This window comes from Vombatus ursinus, unplaced genomic scaffold (genome assembly GCF_900497805.2).
Source record: "Vombatus ursinus unplaced genomic scaffold, bare-nosed wombat genome assembly UNPS02014830.1, whole genome shotgun sequence".
In the NCBI taxonomy this organism is placed as follows: domain Eukaryota; kingdom Metazoa; phylum Chordata; class Mammalia; order Diprotodontia; family Vombatidae; genus Vombatus; species Vombatus ursinus.
Window position 1 is genome coordinate 8358433 of NW_020954608.1, and position 24620 is coordinate 8383052.

General features: G+C 38.2%; 1 protein-coding gene across 1 annotated transcript in view; it reads left to right on the plus strand.

The window, feature by feature from the left end:
- The window catches only part of NRCAM (neuronal cell adhesion molecule), a 151603-nt gene that overhangs the window by 77300 nt on the left and 49683 nt on the right, over positions 1-24620 (plus strand). Inside the window, exons 9-14 of the mRNA XM_027838633.1 lie at positions 852-1036; positions 2005-2136; positions 17785-17928; positions 19758-19869; positions 23486-23652; positions 23746-23893. Of these exons, the coding sequence (XP_027694434.1) occupies positions 852-1036; positions 2005-2136; positions 17785-17928; positions 19758-19869; positions 23486-23652; positions 23746-23893 (888 nt within the window). The remainder of the gene's footprint in view (positions 1-851; positions 1037-2004; positions 2137-17784; positions 17929-19757; positions 19870-23485; positions 23653-23745; positions 23894-24620) is intronic.

Consider the following 24620-nt stretch of genomic DNA (forward strand, 5'->3'; position numbering starts at 1 on the left):
GTAATACTAGTAATTCTTCCACTAGTGTTACTGAGTTCCAGAAATAAAATTAGGAACAAATACTGGAACTAGAAAACCAGCCCTCATTTCCATTCTAGACCTCTAGTATTAGATAGATAGATAGATAGATAGATAGATAGATAGATAGAGCAGAAAGACAGATATATATATATATATACATAATATATGTATACATATATATGTTTCAAGATTAAGCCAAAAGAGTCAATGAGGGTTGGTAAGAAGAGAAAGGTTCCATTTGATGTCATAAAATACCTAATATTTTCATGTTATCTATGTTTATTTTGCACTGTGTTTCCTCAGGAGAGTGTAAGCTGTTTGAGAGAACTACTCTGTTTTTGTCTTTGTATTTCTATCAACTTGCATTTGTCAAATTGAATTGAATATAGAAATATATGTGGAGATTCATGAGAAGAGGTGTTTATGTCAGTTAGTTCATTGTAGATTGATGGCTCCAGTTGATGGAGTATCATTTTTTTGTGACCATTTTGTGATCATTTTGTGACCATTGCTTTGACATAACACCTTGCAGAAATTTCAAAGGCCTTTTCATTGATCAGAGCTCAATTTGCATAAGATAACTATCATCCTGGAACTAGCTTATGCAATATGGTTTTGTAATTTCTTTTAAGTAAATAATCAGAATATTGACAGAAGTAACCAAAATATTGGTTGTATGAGGTCACCACAAATTCTAATGTGAAATTTGAGCGCTTGTACAATGAATTAGGAGCTTATAAAATCTATCTCATGATAAACGATTTAAATGCTTGTATAAAATGAAGGCACATCTGTTTTTACAACATCAGTATCTTTTTTTGTCATATCAGGCCTACTCCCTCGATCAATTGGACAAAAGTAGATGGAGAGCTACCTGTCAACCGGACGTTTTACAAAAACTTTAGGAAAACTCTGAATATCATTCATGTTTCAGAGGCAGACTCTGGGAAATACAAGTGTACAGCAAGAAATTCTTTAGGCTTTGTTGAACATACTATTTCAGTCACAGTCAAAGGTATACTAATGTTTAAAATATATTCATCTTAGTTAAATTGAAGGTACAATCAATTAAATATCAACTTTGATGCAACAAATGGTTTTGTACAGTTTGGGCGTATACAATGTGTCCCAAAAGTCTTAGTGTTTGCTCATAGTGGTAAAGCTTTAAAATGGCACTAAGACTTTTGGTACATTCAGTATAACACTTAAAAGGGCTCATTGGCAATGGAGCTTATATCAAAATAACAATGAATTACTTCAGTTTAAAAAGGAAGTAATGATCAAAATTCATTCTATTTTTAGTCGTTTATGTACCTCGTGGTTGTCCTATGACACATGACAAATCAGTCCTGCTTTTAATTCTTAATTACTGTTAATGTCAAATGAAGGGAATCATATTGAGAATAAAAAATTATTAGAATTACTCTCTAGATATCCTTTCATAACACCATGGTATTAATCTGAAGTAGGGTACAAGTATTGATTAGCTTGTGGAAAATGGAAGCCTGATCAAACAAATTTCTTATAATTTATATCAATATTTCAGTTGTTTTAGAAATATGGGTATTCCTCCTATTCATACACGCTGCAAACAGCCTCCTCCTGGGCAGATTTTTTTCTTGAGTTATTGTGACCAAAAATATTCAGTTAATCATTTGGTGATCAACATTATGGTGATAAGCTTCTCTATGATTCCTTGGTTGATCCTTGAATGAAAGACCAGAACTACAGGTCCTTATGGGACCCATGCTCAAAGCATTTCTTTTGTGATAAAACCTGCCAGAGGTTGTATCCAACTGGCAGAGCCTTGAAGGACCCAATGTCATCTCCATGGTAAACTGAGGTTTCTGAGTGGGACTTTAGTAGAGGGTTTCAGTATGCATGCGCAGAGTATTAATTTTGAGAGAAAGGGTTAAGTCATTTTCTCACCACTGTATTGTAATGCTTGTTTGATTCAGATCTTTATTTTTGTCCTCAATAAAGCGGCCCCATACTGGATCACAGCTCCTAGAAACCTTGTGCTGTCCCCTGGGGAAGATGGGACTTTGATCTGCAGAGCTAGTGGAAATCCCAAACCCAGCATTAGCTGGTTAACAAATGGTGTTCCAATAGAAAGTAAGTTCTGTTGGTTACTTTGCTTATGTTTTATATCTGACTATAGAAATACCTCAGATCTAATTAAGCATCATTAGATGCTCAGGCAGGACATAGAATTTAATAGACTAAAAAAATTCCCCAACACAAACTTTGTTTTGTATTAATATTTTATTTTTTCCCAAATGCATGCAAAAACTATTTTTAATATTTGTTTTTTAAAATTTTGATTTCCAAATTCTTTCCCTCTTTCCCTTCCTCCCATCCCTCCCCCAAGACAGTAAGCAATTTGATATAGGTTATGCATGTACGATCATGACATGAATTTTGTTGAATACTTAGGACATATTATGATATATAATACAGATTATGTGCTATAGATGTGATATGTATTGATGGGAGGTTGTTAATATTTCCTCTTTCACGTGCTTAACTCACTCTGAAATATCAACTTCTTTAATTTCCAAGGGTCTTAGGTGTTTCTTTGTTTGCAGAAGGTCTGAAGTGTTTGAAGAAACACAGGGAAGATTCTTAGAGAATCTTAGAATATTAGAAATTAAATTGGTCTACAACATTACGAGCAGTAAAAAGAGTGGGTAGAATGACCAGGAATGGACTCAATGGAGTTGTGGTTTGGGGATTGAACTATTTACATCCATCCTCTTTTCTTTACTGAGCATTTTGAGTGGTCATTTCTTTTGTTTTTTGTTTTCACCTTCACTTCATCCCCTGCCTCCAGAAGATTCATTCCTGACATGAATTCACTTTAAAAATGCTGTTATATAGTATCATTGAAAAAGCATTAGATTTGAATTTAAAAAAAAAAAACAGAGTTCAAATCTCATCCCTGCAACTTGTTATCTGTGTTCCATCAGGCAAGTTACTTAGCCTACCTGCCTCTGTTTCCTCATCTGTAAAAGAAGATTGGATTAGGTGGCCTCCAAGGGCCCTAGTAGATGTAAACCTATGATCGCACAGTGTGATTGGATGATTGTGAAGTCAGTTAAGCATTCTACTTATTCCCTTGATGCCATCCGTTCCTATCTCTTCTGTGACCATGCTCCATCAGTCATTTCCTTACTCACATGGATCTTCAGTGTCTTCCTCTGGCTCCTGGCTCCTACCTTTCCAGTTTTCTTACACTTTACTCCCCAACACATACTCTTCGATTCAGTGACACTGGCCTACTTGCTTTTCCACAAAGAAAACATTCCCCATCACTTGGCTCTGGGCATTCTCTCTGGCTGTCCCCGTGCCTGGAATGCTCTCCCTCCTCCACTTTACCCCCTGACTTCCTTGGTTCCTTTAAGACCCAGTTAAAATCCCACCTCCTACAGGAAGCCTTTCCTAACCCTTTCTTAATTCCAGTGTCTTCCCTCTGTTAATTATTTCCTATTTATTCTGTATATAGTTTGCTTTTATATATGTATAAGTTGTGTCCCCCCTCCTCCCCCCATTAGAGTGTAAGCTCCATGAGGGCAGGGACTGTCTTTTGCCTCTTTTTGTATCCCCAGTGCCTAGCACAGTACGTGACACATAGTAGGTGCCTAATAAACGTTTACTGAATTGACTTCTTCTAACCAAGCTACAAACATATTCAGGTCTTCCCTAGGATAGGGATAATAATATGGAAAGGAGTAGGAATGGGGAATATGTGTGTGTGTGTGTATGTATGATTTTATTCGTACAAGGAGCTCCCTGATGAGAAAACTCCCCTCTGCCATTGCAAGTTCATCCCTTCTCTGAAACGTGTAGCATTAGAGGGTTGCCTAGGAGACTGAGACATTAAGGGACTTGCCCAGGGTCACATAGACTGTATCAGAAGTGGAAATCGAACCCAAGTCTTCCTGGCTCTAAGGCCAGCCATTTATCCATTATGCCACAGCATCTTTCTCCTTATCTTCTCTCTACCCTTAAAAAATTTTTTAAACCTTCCCTTAACCTTTCTATCTCAAGTGATCATATTTCTCTCCTATTCCTTACTAAACATCTAAAAGGCATATGCTAATTTAATTCTATTAACTGTCTCTACTTTCTCATCACCCTCAGTCCCCTGAAATCTGGCTTTTATCCTGACTTCTTCAGTAAAACTGCACCTTCCAAAGTCACCAACAACTGAGAAATTGTCAAATCTAATTATCTTCTCTCAGTCCTCGGCCTCTGCAGCGTTTGACAATGTTAACCTACTGTCTTCTACCTTGGTTTCCACGACACTCCAATTTACTGGTTATCCTCCTCTCTGTTGATCATGTCATCTCAGTGTTCCTTACTAATCCATCTTCATCCTCCAGCTGACAAAGCAAGTGTGAAGCCTCAGCTCTATTATTGGTCTTCCCTTCTCTCCCTATGTTCTCTCCCTTGGAAATCACGATCATGTGCTTGTCTTCAATTATTTTTTCTATGCGTATGACTTCCAAATCAATATCTCCAGCCCTGACCTTTCCCATGAGCCCCACATTTATAGCTACCTATAGGACATTTCCACCTGGATGCCTAGGATGTTCTGAACACATGCCTCCAAAAACCTTATTCAAGATGCAGAGTCTAGCACTGTCACAGTTTTAGAAGAAGAAAAGAAATATTAGTCCAGAGAACCTTTCAAAAGTTCTGTCATTAAGCCCTTCCAGCTTGACTGGGCTACCTAGAGCAGGAGCCTTGAAGCTTAGAGCTTGGTTTCTGATGTCATAATCTTTAAGATTCATAACATCACTTTCATGCCATGCCCAGAGAATGGAGGAAATAAGTGGCTAGACATGTCAATACTTTGCACTGATTGATAATTTGTAATCCATACAAATTGGTGGGGGAACAGGTTCTTGAGAAAATATCTCTTTGGTGTTTTAAATAGTTCTATCTTAAAGAACTAAATTTATTTAAAGATTTATCTTCAAAGTAATCATAGGGTTTGGATATCTGCTTCTGAAAGCTATATGAATGAAAGATGGTAGGAGCAAATCATTACCTTAAAATATATAGGGAAGCTTAGAAAGGAAAGGAGTCTGGAAAGGAAAAGGAAAAGGAAAAGTCTGGACTTGATATAGAGAATTTTCCATTGTAGGCCCAGCTGTGTCACCTAGTAAGCATATAAGCTTGACCAAGACATTTTCTCTGTACCTCAATTTCCTACTCGGAAAGAAATAGTGATAATACCTGCTCTGTCTACTTTACAAGGTTGTTTCATAGGACAAGTGAGGATATATCTGAAAACACTTTGTAACGTATGTAAAACATAAAAAAGTAAGGTGGTATTTTGCAAGAGGCAATAGGAAGAAGAAAAAGTGCTAGCCCAGATAGCCTCTTAACTATTAAGACAAAGGTTGAAGGAAAGGAGAGCTCAGAGAAACCCTGGCTGCCTCACTCCCTTCCCCAGCATCCCTTTTCCCTAAGGCATGGTAAATCAGACACTCATCCCTGGCCTTGCTTGGGCTGCAGAAATGATTGACAAGTGGGTGGCGAATCATGGAGGCAACCAACAGGGAAGAAAGAGATGGCTTTTTTACCATTTGGGTATAAAATAGACCTGAGGCTCATATCTTCCTCTTTTACTTTCTGTCATTGTACTGTTCTGAATTCTTTTTTCCTGGATTTTTAACCTGATTTTAGTTCAATGAGGTGAAGAATAGGGGAAAGGGAAACAGAATGTGATTTACCCTGCCCTCACAGGGGGATCCGGCAATGTTCTTGTGTCCTGTTACCCACCAAGGGCCAGCCCCTCCTTTCAGGACAGCATTTTCTTATCCTGCTTTTTCTACTGAGCCAATGCTATTATTTGGAGTCTGTTTATTCATTGACTTTGAAGTGCAAAATGCAGAGGTGTTTAAGATAGCCCATTAGTATAGCCTTTCAGTTACTGTTTTTCAAAATGTAGATTTATTAATGTGACTATGAAATTATTGGATAAGATCTATTCCTACAAGATCTTAGGTAAATGAGAAGAACTGGATGGCTAATCATTTTACTAACACTATAATCTAGTTTGCTCAGTAGTCCTAATTAAATCACATCCCTAATAACTCTTGAAAGTAGCTATTATTTTAACTTACCATGTGGACATTGAACAAATCACTTAACCTCTGTAGTTCTCTTTCCCTGTGGAGTTAACAATTGCCAACAGTGTTTTGCAGAACCACAACTAGGGATTTTTTCACTTGGAGCAGAAAGTTTGGGTACAGTCATGCTAGAAGAGAGGGCACCTTGTTCTCTAGAAAAATTAGTTAGGAGTGAGATTGTGGTAGGACCTGGGAACAGGTTGCTATGAGGCTCTGATCCTGGAGGTAGTGGTATAGGATTGGTTGATGGAGTAGAGACAGAGAACTGGGAAGTACAGGAAAGGCAATCTGCAGATTTAAGTGGTGAGTCATCACTCTAGGCATCACCTGAGGCAAAGCTCTGGCTGTCCCAGCTAATAAAAGTTCTGGTAGTTTACTGGTTTATCTGGATGAAAATGAAGCATTGTCTCTTTGTTACCGTTGGGTCACTGTATTCATCAAAGTGAATCCTAACAAAGGATAATCAGTCCATTTGACAAAGGAGAGAGGACAGAGTTCCAGCTTCATCAGCTTTTGGCTTATAGGCAGTAGGACCTTTAAGGCATTCTTCAGTGGTCTTATAGCCATAAAGACTACAGGTGCTGCTAATCTGGGAGTAGAGATAAAATAGCTGTACTCTACTAGGCAGGGATGGGTCTTCATCTTTTTGACAGAGAAAAACTAAATGAAAACCTTTAAAATGTGGTGAAAGATATTAGAACTGGTAGAGTCTCTAGAGGTCACCAACAAACACTGCCTACCCTGGAAAAGGGCATGAGTAGAAACAGTTTAAGAAGCCCTGATTCTAATTCAACCCCCTCATTTTACAGATGAAAAAACTGAGACCCAGAAAGGTTGTGATTTGCCCAAGGTCACACAGCTAGTAAACAAACATCTGAGGTGTGGCTTGAACCCACATCTTCCTAATTCATGGTCCACAAAGCAGACAGACACAGGTAGGACAGTAATGAAGAATCACTTTAGGAAGGAAAAGGAAAAGATAATCAGTAGTGGAAGAAAAAAAAAACCAACAACTTTGTTCTCATACTTTGGAGATCATTTAAAAAATATTCCCTGTAAGTCTTTGTGTAACAAAACTTTAAAGGAGATAACATGTACATCATCATCATCATCATCATCACTAACATTTATATAATGCTACTATGTACAAGGTGATGAGGTCTAGAGGTTTAGGGGTGCTGCAACCCCAAAATCACGACACCCGGGTCCTGCCTGAAAGAATTCAACCCAAATCTTCTTTCAGTCAGAGACACAGTTTATTAGGGATGGGCCATACAGGCCAGACTCCTAAGGAATCTGAACACTAGTGATGCCTGTGATGATGAGCGGGCATGAGAAAATCTCAGCGTTTAAGTGGGGGTCAGGGTAGATCTTATATACACTCAAATAATTTTGGGTGTTTGGAGGAGGAGCTGGTAAAAAGATCCTGAAACTGAAGTGAGTTTAGGGAGAATTCTGATTGGAATGTCTGGGAGGTTGACTAGACAATGGGAATAGATAATGAAGAAAACTGGAAGGAAGAGGTTTGAATGGAGTCTACATAAGAACAAAGGTAGAAAATATACTAGGACTTCATTAGGTTTTCAAAAGGAAATAGGGAAAGTCCATAAGGAAAAGTCATGGAGTAGAATATCTGACATATCTCATATCTGCCATATCTGCGTTTCAAGGAACCAGAGAATTGAGTTTAAATACTATAAGTAGCAATCTTTAATGAGAGATGAGATTTGAAAATGAGTTGGAGAAGGCATTCAATTATTGTCTATCAGGAAGCTGTCCCCACCCTTGAAGCACTTTGAAATAAGGTGAGAACTGTGAATAAAACAGAAAAGTCAGAGAGCCTAAATGGAATGGTTTTTGGTTAGTCCACATTTTGACTCTAGACAGATACATTGTGTAATGAAATATAGCACAAGAACATGGACAAGCACTGTCTTTCCTTACAGCTACTCAGGAGTTCTGCACAGATTTCCCTAAACATTTTAAAAGGGCACAGTTGAGCTAACATCAGCAAAAGTAACTGACTCCAAGAAGTCTTTCATCTAGCCTATCAGTAGGAAATGTGTTTGAACCAAGGCATCCTTAAGAGATAAATCCACTGCCTAGGTATCTCAAAGACACCCTCAAATAATGAAATTCTAAATATAGGGTACTTCAGAGGCAGAAGGCAAAATCAAAGAATGAAAGGGATCTTGCCTTTTGATTTAATATTCCATGCCTTCTCTGAGGTGATAACAAAAAAAATTGTCTATCCATATAAGCACTTTTCATCTATAGTATGAGACCATTTAGAAAAAAAATTAAAGGATGGTTTATGAAATGTAATGATATTATAAAACATCTGAGAATGGTTTTCCCCCCACCCCATCTCGTCCCCTTCTAGAAATCCCATATAAGCAATTCAAGTGGAATATCCTAACCTCTGAAACTAGCCTCTACCCCACAGGAGCCTTCCAAATCAATATTTGCTCAAACTTGGTCTCAGCAGACAGGTGAAAGGAGTGGTGAGGGTCAGACTGAGGCTAAAGTAACTCAACAGTAACTTCACCAGGGGAGGAGAAGTCCTCAGTTATTCATTGTCAAGACTTAAATAACCTCTATAGAAACTATTCTTTTACAGCCTATCCAATAATGAAGTGAAAAAATATAGTCCATCATTCAGATGTCTGCTATAGATAATAATAGGAAAGAAGAGGAGGAGGAGGAGAAACAAATAACATTTACACAGTGCTTTAAAGTTTATAAAGCAAACTGTTGTGGAAGACTAACTCCTGACTAATCCTTTCTCACATGGGCCTACCACAACTTAACTGTATAACCTTTGTAAAGTCACTTGGACTTTTTTTTTTGCTTCAGATTCCTCATCTACAAAATTGTGATAATAATAATGATAATAATAATTATAATGCCTCCTTCTTAGGACTATGGGGAGAAAGTGAAATAATACAAGGGAAAAGGCTTGGGAAATTTTTTAATGCCCTATAAATATAAAATATCATTATTACTTGTTGTAGTAGACACAGAGCTGGCCTAGAAGCCCAGGAAGAGCTGGTTTTAAGTCCTGAATTTAAGCCTTGCCTTTGACCCATATTGACACTGTGACCCTGGGCAATTCATTTAACCTCTAGTGCTCTATCTAGGCAGTTCTCTAAGTTGAAGAAAAGGTTCTGACTAGAATTTGTAGTGAGTATTTTCTTATTTGGGAGTTTGCTGTATCAATAAAATTATAGGCCTGGTCCCTATCCCAAACTTTTTAAAAATACCATCATTTTGATATTGGACAAAGTTTAACCATCACTGTAAAGTGGTCAGAGTACAGAGACAAAGAGAGGGAAAAGGTGGTTAGTGATGGTTTGTTGATTTTACACTAAAAAAAAAAAAAATTCCTCTAAAATAATAGAACTCCAAAGACCTGATACTGCCCCTAGGTCTTTGACTCTGGTCCTCTGAAGTGCATGCAGTGATTTTATTGCTGAGGGCTCTTTTTTTTTCATTGTTCATTTGAATTAAACACACTTGACTTAGATCACCAGACTGTCCCTTTGGGACACATGATTTGGGTTGCTGGCAAGATCCGTACAACACAGAAGCCTGCAGGTAGTTACTTAATAAGTCCATACATTTTCACTGGTGTAGCACAGTAAATGGATTTCATACCTTGGACAGCTTCCAAGTGGACCTCCTTATGCCACTGTGACTGTTAATATTTTCTTGGATTTAGTGGAGATGAAGCTTCTGCCCCTATGGAGAGATCAGCTTGTTCACTGCTTTTTTGGAAAATATTTATTTTTACTGGGAAATATCTTGCCAAACCCAAATATCTTGAGACCATTTGATTAAGATGAAATGGGGATTTTCAGCAGGATGGCTTTTAGTTAACTGACAAAGAGTTCAGACATTCTGATAAGTTGATGAGGAAAAGGGCCATGTAAAAGCTTTTAAAAAAGTTTTCTGTCTGATGTGGAGATTTTTAACATGCAGGAACAGTGTCCTAGTTTTAGTGACCATCCTTGATCTTCCTTTCTCACTTTGCTGGGGAGTTAGAATTTGAGCACCTCATTGAGGTATTTCTCTCCCTCAGCATGTGCCACCAAGCAACATAATTCAGACCCAGAGCTTCTCTTTGGCTTGTGGGGTGGTGATCAGCTCTTGAAAACTCCTAAAATTGCACTACTGTAAATCATATTATGGTTTAACAAAGTACTCCTGAGACACAACGCTCAAGCACTGAATCAAGAGAAACTGTTCGAATTCCCATTTGTGGTGAATGAACTGAGGCAGCTAGTATATGCCAGCAGACTTTGTAAAAGTTGTGAGATTCAATTCAACAAGCATTGATTCAACGTCAGCTATGTAAAATGCACAGGCAGTTAGGTAGCGCAGTGGATAGAGTGGTAGGCATGGAGTCAGGAAGACTCATCTTTCTGAGATCAAATATGGCCTCAGACACTTACTAGCTATGTGACCCTGGGCAAGTCACTTCACCCTGTTTGCTTCAGTTCCTCATCTGTAAAATGAGCTGGAGGAGGAAATGACAAACCACTTCAGTATCTGCCAAGAAAACCCCAAATGGGATCACAAAGAGTAGGACACGACTGAACAAAAAAAAATATATAAAATGCACATTACACTAGGCCCTGGGGAAACAAAGATGAAAAAAAAAGTTTATATAATCCCTGCCCTCAAGGAGCTTACAGTCTAAGAGGAGTGGAGGATATATGACATAGACACAAGTATGGATGATACTCCAGAGAAGCAAGAATGAAGGAGAAAACCCAGACAAAGCACCCGAAGAAAATTTATCATGGGAGAGATCATTTTCTGTTGGGAGGCTTACAAGCCAGTATAATGTAGTAAAAAGATCACTGACTTCAGAATTTTAAGACTTCCATTCTAGTTCTAACTCTGACCTTTTTCCATATCTACAAACGTGGGCAAATCATTTCTGCATTCTGTGTTTCAGTTTCCTCATATGTAAAATGAGAATCATCTTTGCACTACTTAACCTCATAGGAGTGAAGAAAGTACTCTATAAATCCTAAAAAGGTCGTAGGAAAATGAACCTTACAGTGATGAAAGAGCAGGTGGCACCTGAACTGGGCCTTGGAGGATGACGATTTCAACAGGAATAGATGAAAGTGTGTGCATTCCAGGTATGGAGGAACATATGAGGCAAAAGGATCCATGACAATGTAGTGTAGTAGCTAATAGTCCAGTTTGGCATGTAAAGTATATGAAAGGGATTAGAGTGAAATTAGGTTAGAAATGGAACCAGATGGACCAGGCCTTGGGTGCCAGGATGAAGAATCTGTTTTTCCATAGGGAACCACTGAAGGTTTTTTTTTAAGCTGGAGAGTGACATAGTTAGCTAGACCTATGTAACAGGAAGATTATTTTGTGTGTTTTATTTATTTTTGTGATAATTTGGAGAGTGAGGAGGCTAGAGACAGGAAGGTTAGTTGGAAAATCTCTCACAGTTGTCCTTATGAGAAGGATTAAGGCCTGAACAAGGATGGTCGTAGTTTGAGAGGAGAGAAAGAGAGGAACATGAGAGGTATTATGAGGGTAAAATTGTCAGGACTTGTCACCTGACTGGGGTGTTATTTTAAGCATCAATGACAAGAATGGACCTCATCCTGAATGCCTTTAAATCTAAGATGATTTATTCAATTTAACAAATCATTTTTAAGAGCAAAATTGTAAAACCCAATGGTTTCAAATGCATATGTGTAAATGCAGAAAATATGGCTAATAAATGAGATGAACTAGACTTCATTACTCAATCAGGCAAATTTGACTTCATAAATACTACTGAGACTTAGTGAGTAGTGGAATGGGGAAGAGAAAGCTGGTGTACAGTCTCCTTAGCCCTCCTAACTCCTATATTCATCCTTAATGACTTCCCATTCAGCTGATAGCCTATAAAACATCCTGGTCTCTCAGGACGGACATCAACTTTCTTAATTCCCATGACCTCTGGCTCTACCCTGCTACAATTGCCCTAAATGCAATTGTACCTTAAACTCACCATTACCAAAAAATATGTTCCAGTTCCAAGATTTTGAATCCTGAAATTGTCCTGATTTTAATCTCCTATCCTTCCACCTCTCTTACTGACACTAATACTAAACCTATTCGTTCCTCTTTCCCTGACCTTAAATCCTAAGTCCATCACCTTCATTCTGGTCTCCTTTTACCCAGTGCTATCTGCTGTTGAATACTTTGCACCTCTAGCCTACTGCTCAAGCCTCAAATGTGGGTCACTCCCACCATTTGTTTTCTCTGCTTCAACTCCTGAGTCACTGAACAAGGGAGAAGAAATCATGTAACCATTCTTGGGTCTCCTCTGCCCTTAACCCCATCCCCTTAACTCTGTCATCCTTCCAAACTATTATCTTATATCTCTACTCTTTTTTTAACCACTAAACTCCTAGAAAAGATAGTTTATACCCCCTGCCTTTTCTTCTTCACCTCCCATTCACTCTTCATCCTTTGCAATCTAGATTCTAACCCTCTCACTCAGTTGCAATTGCTCTTTCAAAGATTGTCAGTGCTCTCTTAATTACTAAATATGGTGGCCTTTTCCCAGTCTTCATCTTCCTTGATCTTCCTGTAGCAGTCATTGCTCTGGATCATCCCCCTACCTGGTCTCTCTCTCCTCTCTTGCCTTCTGGATTCTCTTAGTGTTTTCCAAGAAAATATAAACTCCTTGAAGATAGGAACTTTTTTTTGTTTTTCTTGGCTTTGTTTCCCCAGGGCTTCACGTAATATCTTGCACACTTTAAGATCTTAATGAAGGTTTATTAAATGGAATTGAAATTTGTGTCTCTGGTTCCCCTCATATCTATCTGATTTTACCTCCTCAGTCTCCTTTTCTTGTTCATTATGCTCTACTACCCCAAAGTCTGGGCATCTTCCAAAGCTCTGTCTTCTTTCTCTCCCTTAGTGACTTCCCATTCATACTGATAACCTGTACAGCATCTTGGTCTCTCAGAATGGGCATCAGCTTCCTTCATTCCCATGACTTCTGGATCCCTCTGTTCCCGTATGTTTATCACCTTCCTGCAAAAAACTTCCATATCTTTAAAACCAGTCCTAATAATTTCCCTGAAGTCCATTCTCATATCTCCAACTGTCTCCTGGACAGCTGTACCACCAACACCTCAAACTCAACACACCTAAAATTAAACTCAGCATCTTCCCCCTAAAACTGTTTATTCTTCCTAACTTTCCTGTTCTGTTGGTGTTACTACCATACTTTCCAGGTATATAGACTCAAAACCTCATGATCATCTTGGAATCTTCCCTCTTGTTAATCTGCTGTTTCTAATTAGTTGCCACATTTTATTGATTCTCAATCTGTCTCCTCCATTCATATGATCACCATCCTACTTCAGACCATCATCACCTCTTACATGGCCTATTACAAAAGCTTTCTAACTGGCCTCCCTGATTTCATTATCTTCTCTTTCCCATTTGTCCCTTATGCAATTGCCAAAATAATCATATGAGTGGATAGGTCTAACCATATGTGTCACCAATAACCGTTAGTGGCTCAAAAATCTTTCATGGAGGAGCAGTTAGGTGGCGTAGCAGATAGTGGACTGGCCCTGGATTCAGGAGGACCTGAGTTCAAATGCAGCCTCAGACACATAACACTTTACTAGCTGTGTGACCCTGGGCAAGTCACTTAACCCCATTGCCTAAGCCAAAAAAAAAAATCTTCCATGGCTCCTTATATATATATATAAGGAGCCATGGAAGATATATATATATGTGTGTATACATGATAACATGTATACATTAAGAGAAGTCAGGAGGATAACACCCCCCAATTACACAATACCTGGAGTATTGAGTTTTGAGCATTGCATTTTAGGAAAGATCAGATTTAGAGGTAGAAGCAGGGATATGTGAGCATTTACACCCACATATCAGCTAACACTACAAACCAGGGCTTGATTTGTTGTTTTATTAATTGTGTAGACTTGAGAAAGTGATGGGAAACCGTAAATATTGCAGGTTAAACTTATCATATGTATCATGTGCACCTTTTTCCCCCCAGAGAGCTGGTTGTTAAACATTTACCAGCACACACTGAGTAGAGGTTACCTTAGAAGTCATCTAATTCATATATTCATTTTACAAATGAAAAAGCTGAGGCCCTGCAAGGTGAACTGATTTGTCCAAAATCAAGCAGGTGCCAGGAACTAAGTGTCAGAAATAGAATTCAAATCTGTTTCCTCAGACTCCAAAGTCAACATTCTTTCTACTGTTCCATATTGTGCCTATATGGGATATTGATGTTATATAACGTGTTTAGAAAAGTTAATCCAGGGTCATGAAGAGCCTAGAGAATCTTCCATTTGAGGATTAGTTGATGGAGCTAGGGATATTTAACATGGATATTTGGGGAGGGAAGAGTAAATAATGTCTTCAAGTATCTTAAGGGATGTCATATGGAAAACTTAGTCTTCTTTGCCTCGGAGGGCAGAATTTTGAATAGTGCATTGAAGCTGAAACAAGGCAGATAGAGATCTGCCCTATAGGAGAAAAAAATGCTTCCTAACAATTGGGGCTAACCAAAAATGGAATGGACTGCCCCAGGATATATTAAATTCCTTCTCTAGAGCTCTTCAGGTGCAGGCTACTTAACCACTTATGAGAGTTATCAGGGAAGAGATTCCTGTTCAGGTATCTGTTAGATTAGATGGCTTCTAATGTCTGTTGCAACTCTGAGATTCTGTGATTTTTTGAAAGGTAATGAAAAAGCTGTGTAGACTATAGGCGAAGCTATATAGGACCCTTGAAAATGGTTCTGGGTTTGCATTGATTGCTTACAAAAGATATGACAAATCTGTTCCTTGGTCATTTATTGTTCTCTCTAATTTATGTTCATTTCTACAGTTGATAACAACCTATAACCTATTGAGAAGTCTAGAAAAATATTTTATATGTGAGTGTGTATCTATATCTCTGTGCCTGTGCGTGTTTGCTTTTTAAAGGCATAACTTATGGCTTGGGCTTGATTTAAAATGTTAGGTTCACAAACAGCAGGTGTGGGCTAAGGGGCTACTTCAAAATATTCTAAAGCTTATCCATCATCAGGATTTCCTTCATATTGTTATATCGAGTGGAACATTTCATATGATTTCAGAAATTAGTTATTGATTGTGAGTGTATTGTAGAATAATGCCCTTTTAAAGAACATTTGTATTATCCATGGAAGGTTGCCTTATGTGAAAGAGGCTCAGAAAGGGACTCCCTCAGCAGGGGTTTAAATGGGTCTTGGGTATTGATAATCTGTATTGAATTTCCAGGGTAACACGGACTAGTCTTAAAAACGTTAGAGATTTTTATATTATAAATATGACCACAACATTTTGGACTTGGTGAAATAAAGAAAGAGTGAAAGACTACCATTTAGTTTATTTTGATTCAAGTTACATAGTAAACTTAATATGAACCATGTCTTAGAGATAAGAAAATAATGAAGGGTTTTAAGTGAAGGAGTAAAACATCTTTTTTTTTAATCATTGGACAGCAGCTTTACCTGGGGTGGAACTGAGATACTTCACAATATAGTGGTTATTTACTATAGCTAGGCTATTTACAGTGAGAACTGAGGATAACCTAATTGATTTAAATGCTCCGTTAATCTAGTTAATCATTAATAGACAAGGATACTGGTTACTCGTTTTTGAGATTCATTTGGGCATCTTTATATTTGAGAGGAAATTTTTAAAGACAGTGTAAGGATTTGACCTAAGGTTTGGCACTCATCAAAAGGGTATTCTGTCCAATAGCACAGTAATGCTTACTGCCTGAGGTGACACTGATGTATTCTCATGTATTATTTAGGCATTCAGTTGCATTCTATTTCAATAGAAATAGGAATAGATTTGTCCTCACTCTTTATGACTCAAGATTTCGCTGAAAATCCAATCGTCTTAAAGAGATATTTTATTCCAATCTATTCTTTCTTTATTATTCACAGTTGTTCCTCACCCACCTCCTCCCCCATTAGAGACTTTCTGAGGTCAGAGAGTAGCTTAAAGCAAGCTAATTTACTACAAATAGTTTACTGAGCTGCTTATGTCTGGTTAAGAGGTGTGGGCACGTGCATAGGCCAAGACACATAGTTTCCACCTAGCATTTGAGCATAGGACATTATCTTCATTAAAGTAACTTTCCATTCTTCTCCCACTTCTCAGGGATTTGATGGAATCATTCCTCTCTTTCTCCTCCCCAAATCTCACTCAGTCATGCCTTCCAGAGCTCTCATCCCAGTTAGTTTATAATTATTATTCGAGAATTAATATTCACCAGTTTAACTCAACTATGCCTCTGGGCCAGAGTTAGCTTCATAAGTCTGTTCACTTCTGCATCCATGCTCTTGATGTTCTTCCCCTTTGGAATTAGCTGTAATTCATCCTCATTATCCCTTTTTCCCCTTGTACCTAGGCCAATCCAAACCAGAAGTCATCAGTCTTTAGAATGAAGTGCTATCTCTCACCAATCAAGGGTTAGAGAGGAGGAAGAAAAAACAGCTGGCATAGGTCTAGTTAGCCACCAGCTGCATTATCAAGCCCATATCCTTAGCCTCAGTCAGTTCTATGCGCAGGCCTACATCGTTCCAGCACTTAGCCAAATTTAACTCTTGGCTACAATAACATATTAGAAACTTCAATGAATTTACAATGAAGTAGGAGTTTTGTGAATATAGAAATTTCTAAAACAGGAAAATATGTTTCTCATTCTAATGTATTAATTTTGTTGATGAGGATATTCTTATAAAAATTTTCTTGGACAGCTGGATTCCTCTTCTTGCTGGAAACACCACTCTTCTGCCCTGTTCATCCACTCTCACAGTACTCAGGACCTCAAACAGAGGGACCCAGTGCTGGTGGAGTTACTCAAATGACAGCATCTCTCCTGGTAGCTGGAGTGTGGGCACACTATGAGGATGGGGCATGTAGCCACAAAATTAGCTTGATGAGAGGACAGAGCTCAGCAGTTACAGTCACCATCTCAGAACATTAGAGCTAAAAGAGATCTTAGGGGTCGCCAAATTCAACCTGGTCATTTGTGAGATGAGGAAACTATGGTCTGTAGCAAGGTAGGGGTTTCTTGGTTTGATTCTGTGCACTGGTTCCTTTTCAAGAAATTTGCACTTGTCTAAAGCCCACATTGTACCTTTCAGCTGAACTGCCATTTTTGAAAGCGTATTACACATACTATTAATACTCTTCAGGCTGAATCTTATAAGGACAGAGTCCACTTTATCCACGTAAGACTGAATAAGTATTGAAAATGAATAACCTTCTTAGCCCTGCTGATAGATGGTGATTCAACACTGTGGAGTACATTTTTGTTGTTGTTAGAATAGATCATCTCTTCCAGCTCTAAAAATAAAAATCAGATTCAGACTCTGAATAAGCTCCTTAATTTAAAAAACAAACAAAACCTTGAGTTTTTCACATGGTCTCATTCCTTCAACACCTACCTAAGCTCTGTCTGTATTTTATGACTGCATATTTCCACTCTTATAAGTTCTTTATACATTTCTTAAAACAGTTAAGTTCAAGGGGAATCATTTTATTTTTTTACACCCAAACAGTGGCTCCTGATGATCCTAGCAGAAAAATAGATGGTGATACCATTCTCTTTTCTGATGTTCAAGAAAGTTCCAGTGCTGTTTATCAATGCAATGCTTCAAATGAATATGGATACTTGCTGGCAAATGCATTTGTGAACGTTTTGGGTAAGGTGTTTCCTCATAGTTCATGAGTAGGGTGAATAAGCATTTGTATAGTGCCTATTATGTGCCAGGCTATGCTAATCTCTTTACAAATATTATCTCATTTGATTCTCACAAGGGGGGGGGGGTGGTTAGGTGCTGTTATTATCCTCATTTTACAGTTGAGGAAACTGAAGTAGACAGAGGTTAAGTGACTTGCCCAGGGTCAATCCAATGTAATAAACATTTATTAAGTACCTACTATATGCTGGGCATTATGCTAAGGCAGGGAAACAATTAATAAGAAGAAAGACAGCCCCTGCCTTCAAGGAGCTTACAATCTAAAAAGGCAGACAACACACAAAAGGAGGCAGAAAAGTAAGTTTGGGGTGCCAGCAGTGGGTTTCTTGTTCTGTGGAGTTGAAAGCAAGCAGAGCAGCAGACGTAAAGTGGAGTAAGCTGAGTCTCCTTTCTGCCCTCTCTAAAGGAAGGCATTAGAAGGAGTTTGGTGCTCCATCTGCCAATTGGACAGGGGAAGAAGCTGAGTGAGTTTGTGTCAATCAAGGCTTGAGTTAGCAGCATGATAGTGAGTTTAGAAGTGATAAATTTATCCTGGGAGGAGCATTTTGTTCTATAGAGATGAAACTAGGCAGTGCGGAAGATACAAAGCAGAGTATGTGTCTGAGGCCAGGTTTGAACTCAGTTCTTCCTAATTCCAGATTCAGCACTCTACCCTCTACATCACCTGCCTGCCTGAGTAACTATCTATTTAATTCATAATTGCTGTTCTTTCTCTTTCACTCATATCTCTTAGGACTTTATTTTTTTAAATAAGAACAGGTTAACCCAACATTTTAAAAAAGTATTTTTAAAAGTCCTCTTATTAGTTGATTGATAGGTTGACTCCTTGGTCTATGGAAAAGAAAAATAACATAAGATTGAGTAGTAATTTTAAAATCCAGATTTTACTATAATTTCTGCCCCCAGGCTTGGCAAATTTTTTAATTATCCTATTCTTCCAGTTCTTAATCTGTAAAATGGGACTCATATCCTTGACCTTTACTTAATTCATGAATATATTAAAAAATATATATTCTTTATTTGTGGTAAAATGTTTAGATAACTAAGAAAGAAATGTGTATATATAGATATTTAATGAGATCTCTATTTCATCCATTTCTGTATCTGATGTTCTAGGAAAGCAATTAGCTTATTTCTAATATTCAAATTACCCAAATAGCAATATTTTTTACTTATTTTCTGTAGAAATTGTCTCATAATAACAGAAGATTTTTTTTCTTTAACTACCTAAGGTAGGTGTGTCCCTTTTCAAAACAAAAACAAAAATCAGGAAGTTTTGCCAGCATTTGAGATACTTTACAATAGGGGTGCTTAACCTGAAGTCCATGAACTGTTTTATTTAAATATAAATTTTGACAGTTGAATTTCAATATAATTAGTTTCCTTTGTAATACTGTGTATTTTATGTGTTTAAGAAGGGGTCCATTGACTTCATCAGAATCCCCAGAAGGGTCCACGACCCTTTAGAAATGCTTTAGAAATAAAGAATTAAACATTTAACTCAGGAAAGATAGCTAAGCCCCGAAAGTCTTAGTGAAAGTGTTGGAAACCAGGACATATTGTCATCTTAATGTCCTTTGTGCTAATTTCTCAATAAACATAGAATATATGGAGAACTCCGCTCTTTTCCAAGCTAACCTGCCAACCTGTAACAGAGCCAGTACTAAGATGGCAGGATTTAACATGAAGCCGTGCAAGAAAATAAAAACAGATACTAGGGATGACTATATTTTTGAGTCTTAAATGCGTCTCTTCATTTTTTCCTATTTTAGCTGAACCACCACGGATACTTACTGAAGCAAATTTGCGTTATCAGGTCATTACAGACAGGCCTGCTATGTTAGATTGTGCTTTCTTTGGTTCTCCCATTCCTACCATCGAATGGTAAGGAACAGTACCTATTTTTAAAAAGTTAAGACCTATTTTCCTTTATTTTTCTTTTTTTTATCTTTTTTCCTCTTTTTATTAGTTTGTAATGAAAAAAGAATGTTTTATTAACATACAAACCAACCTTTAGCACAAAATGAAAAGAATGTAATAAAGAGAGAGATTAATAGCTTGTAAAAATAGCCATATTAATAATCTTAATGCCGTGGGTATGTTTTTGGGTGCAAAGCTTCTCAAAATGTGTTGTTCTTAATCTTTCGAAAGCTTTCATAGATTGTATTGCCTCACTTACAAATATGTTGTCCTGTTATTCAAAAAATAAAGAGGATAAAAAAAAACTAATGCTGAATTTTATCCCGTTACTGTGTATAAGATAAGAAAATGGCCAGCTGTGTAGTCAAAACAAAAGATAATCAAACGGACAGTTCTTAAGTTCCATTGGTTTCTTCACAGTGACAAGAAAATGAGGGGAAAGCCCACAGCACATTGGATATACACCTTGTGGTAAACTTCTTAGACTACTGGCTAAATTGTATAGGATAGGAAGATTATCCTGAATGTGTTGTGACCTTTTCTCCTGTAAACGAGTGAGCTCTCCCATTCAATGGAGTGCTACATGTGGCCAACCCCTTGGAAGTAGCCTGGGACTTTTTTGAATAGAGGGGAGAGGCACTGGTAAAGGAAGCAATTGTTTCCTGAACAAAGATTTGACTATTTAAAAATAGTGTTGTCTTCACAAATGTCCTCTTCTAATGCTTGATTATGACATGGAGGTAATCTTGGGATCCCAAAGGCTAAGCCAATAGACTGATACTTCTAACAGAAAGCTAGAAATGTTTTGATTAATATCCTAGACACACACTGCGTCTGCTGTCTGAGTACCCGCCTAGCTAAAACCAAAACAAGCTTCATTACCATTGGGGGTGGTGTTGTGGTACAGTGGAAGGAGCACCAGCTCTGTAGTCAGAGAACCTGGTTTCTAGTCTCACCTCACATATTTATTCCCTGTGTGACCTTGGGTGAGTGAATTAACCTCCCTGGGCCTCCGGTTCCTCATCTATAAAATGAAGGTGTTGGCTTAGATGGCCTCCTGGGTCCTTTCCAGTTCCAGATCTATGATCTTCTAACCAAAAGGTTGGTCGCTAAGGACAAATTCTTAGAGCATGACCACTCATGAAAAAAGGGCAGTGAAGAGTTGGAGGAGAGAAGGTACCCACCCAGGAGAGGCAAGGCAGCAAAGTCTGAACAGTCAGAATCACAGCTGGGAGGGGAATGAAGCATGGCCAGAATGGGCCCATCCCAATGATGTAGGCCTAGAAAGGAATGCACTAATTGGAAAAGATGGTCCTAGCAGGTAGTTGGGCCTCCTGCCCCAAGCTGTCATCTTTGCAGGGTCATCCAGCAGATTCTGGCTACACCATGGGTGTCACCCACTCTCACCAGGATGTTCATAGGAAACTATTCCCTTAAGAACCAATGAATGGACCTCTACTACATGCTTTCTAGCTCTGGGCTCCTTTCCTTATTGTCAGTGTCATTATCTGAGGAAGAAAGATTTGAGGGAGTTGACGAAGAGGGCAAATATGATATTGAGTTAGGGGTGGAGAGTAGGGGGTGGGGGAGAAGTCATCATATAGAGGCAGCTAGATGGCTCAGTCGATAGAGTGCTGGGCCTGAAGTCAGGAAGACCTGAATTCAAATTCAGCCTCAGACTCTTGCTAGCTGTGTGACCCTGGGCAAGTCACTTAACTTCTGTTTGCTTTCATCTAGTAGACAAGGAAATGGCAAACCACTCCAGTATCGTTGCCAAGAAAAACCCATGGACAGTATGGGTGTACTATGGTCTCACTCTACAGGGTCACAAAGAATCAGATGTGACCAAATAACTGAACAACAACAGGCATCGTTTAGAGCTGGAAAGGACATTGGGAATTGTTTATATCAGTAGAGTCACTTAAATAAAAGCAGATCCCTGTGGGCTACATAGTGACTTAGAAAAAACAAAAATTAACAGTAATAATTATAATAGTAATAATGATGATTCCAGCTAACATTTGCACAGCATTTATTATGTGCCAGGCACTGTGCTAAGTGCTTTACAATTATTATCTCATTTGATCCTCGTAACAACCCTGGGAGGTAAATGTTATTATTATCCCCACTTACAGATGAAGAAACTGAGGCAAACAGAGGTTAGTGACTTGCCCAGGGTCACACAGCTAGTATTGGTAATAATAATAACTGATATTTATATAGCACTCACTATATTCTAAAGGCACATATATAGGCACAGCTAGGCTGAGGCCACATTTGAACTCTTTTGAACTAGCTGCCCATTACCATTATCCATATTATATTGTATTTTTATTTATTTTGTTAAACATTTCCTGATTATATTTTAATCTAGTTTGAGGCATGAGCAGTAGCTGGTTCTGAGTTTATCACTTCTGAATTAGATAAACCCCTTCGTTTTATACTTGAGAAAATTGAGACCAGCAAAGAAAGATGTCTCATCCAAGGACAAACACGTAGTAAGTAGCAAAACTGAGATTCAAACCCAGATCTGCTGATTCCAAATCCATCGCTTTTCCCACTGGACCACACCGCCCACAGCTGCCCAACAATAGAATAGGCTGCCTTATGAGATAGTAAGCCCCCATCGGTTATGCTGTAGAAATAATGCAGTAACATCGAATGCGAAGATGGACTAGATTAAACTCTAAAATTCTTTTCCCCTCTAAGATTCTATGGCTGTGATCTTTCACTCTCCCACATGCTTTCTACTTCCTCCTTTAACTATTTACATTTACAGCCTCATATGCTCATAATCAATACTGTCGCCACCATTTTCCCCTGAATATTTTGGCCTAAATAAAGGCAGAGAGGAGAGTGAGAGCAGTTGTTCCAGAAAGGGAAGGAACAGAATAACTAGATTGGGGCATACAGAGGTCTACTACACAATAGAAATTGGAAATAGTGGGCTCCCCAATGAATATAATTATGACACTACTGCCACATCTATGGTCACCCTGCCTAGTTCTCCTTTTCATTTATCCATATCATCTCTTCAAGGCAGCCACAACCCTGGGATCTGAAAGAATACAACATACCACTTCCTGTCATTAATATTGCCTCACCATCCATGCCGTCCCGTGCATCCTTTCTATCTGTCTTGTAGTTAAAATCTCCTAGTTACCTTGTTCCTAGCAGGGGAAGTTATGTGTTAAACTAGAGTTCCCATTTTCTTTTAGAAACTGAGGGGAAATAACCCTTCAGGGAGAGCCGTTTTCATTTTGCCAGCTTTATAGCATTTTAAAATTATTGCTAACATGCCCATGGTTATTTTTTTTAAATGCACCTAACTGCACATACAGTCAAGCTGTCTAATGTACTCACTTTTTTTTTCAGGGCTTATTTAATTTTACCTGTGGCACATGTAGACTTTTATGCATAAAGAACCATGAATGCTCCTAGGCATTGTAATTACGCCCAGCTCCACAATTAACACTTAAATGCAGATAATGTTTGCCTTGACCTTTAAAAACAGAGCATTATGTGTCTGAGTTTAAATGAATGTTAAATATTTTCTCTTCATATTCTTTTTGCTACATAGGTTTAAGGGAACAAAAGGAAGTGTTCTCCAGGAGAACACATATGTGTTCCATGACAATGGAACTTTGGAAATTCCCATGGCTCAGAAAGACAGTGCAGGCACATACACATGTGTAGTAAGGAACAAGTTAGGGATGGCGAAAAATGATGTTCATCTAGAAATCAAAGGTAAGCCAGACGGCCTTGGATTTTAAATGGCGTGTGTCATCGAGCAAGTTTCCTACTTTTTCAAATGGTTAAAAATAACTTTATAAATTTCAGATCCCACCAGAATCATTAAACAGCCTGAATACAAAGTTGTGCAAAGAGGTGGCAAAGTTTCCTTTGAATGCAAAGTGAAACATGATCCAACTTTAATAGCTACTCTCACTTGGCTGAAGGATGATGGTGAGCTGCCAAATGATGGAAGGTATTTGCAAAAGATTTTTTTCTCATGATTTTCCAATTCACTTTCTGTTCTCTTTTGTCCCATGCTCTTAAAACTAGCTATTGACTTTTGTGTAGTCTGTGGATCTCTTATTCAGTTTAAGATGGGGCAGGGGTAGAATCTTTAAGTTCTGGATATTGATCTACATTTTTTGTATCTCATCAACAGCATGGAAGTCTACATAAATGTTTTTATGATAATTATAATCAGAGAATAGAGTACTTGAAATTACCATAGGACTTCCAAATCCTCACCAGAAATTTCAAAGGATACATGGTTTTTTATTTGAGGCAGAGGTGGCTACCTGGATAGAGTGCTGGAGCTAGAGTCAGGAAGACCTGAGTTCAAATCCATCCTCAGACATTTCCTAGTTGTATGACTCTGAGCAATTCACTCTGTATGCCTCAGTTTGCTCATGTGCAAAATGGGTTTAAAAGAGTACCTACCTCCCAAAGTTGTTGTGTGGATAAAATGAAATAGTATTTGTAAAGCAATTTGGAAACATTAAAGAACTATATAAATGCTAGCAATCGTCATCATTAATGGCACACAGAGGAAGGTAATAAGCCAGGGTCTGATGTCACATGTTATACTATCTACCTATCTGTCTGTCTGTCTGTCTGTCTGTCTGTCTGTCTGTCTATCTATCTATCTAACTATCTATCATATATACATGTGATGTCCTTAACAAGTTAATGGTGAAGAGAAG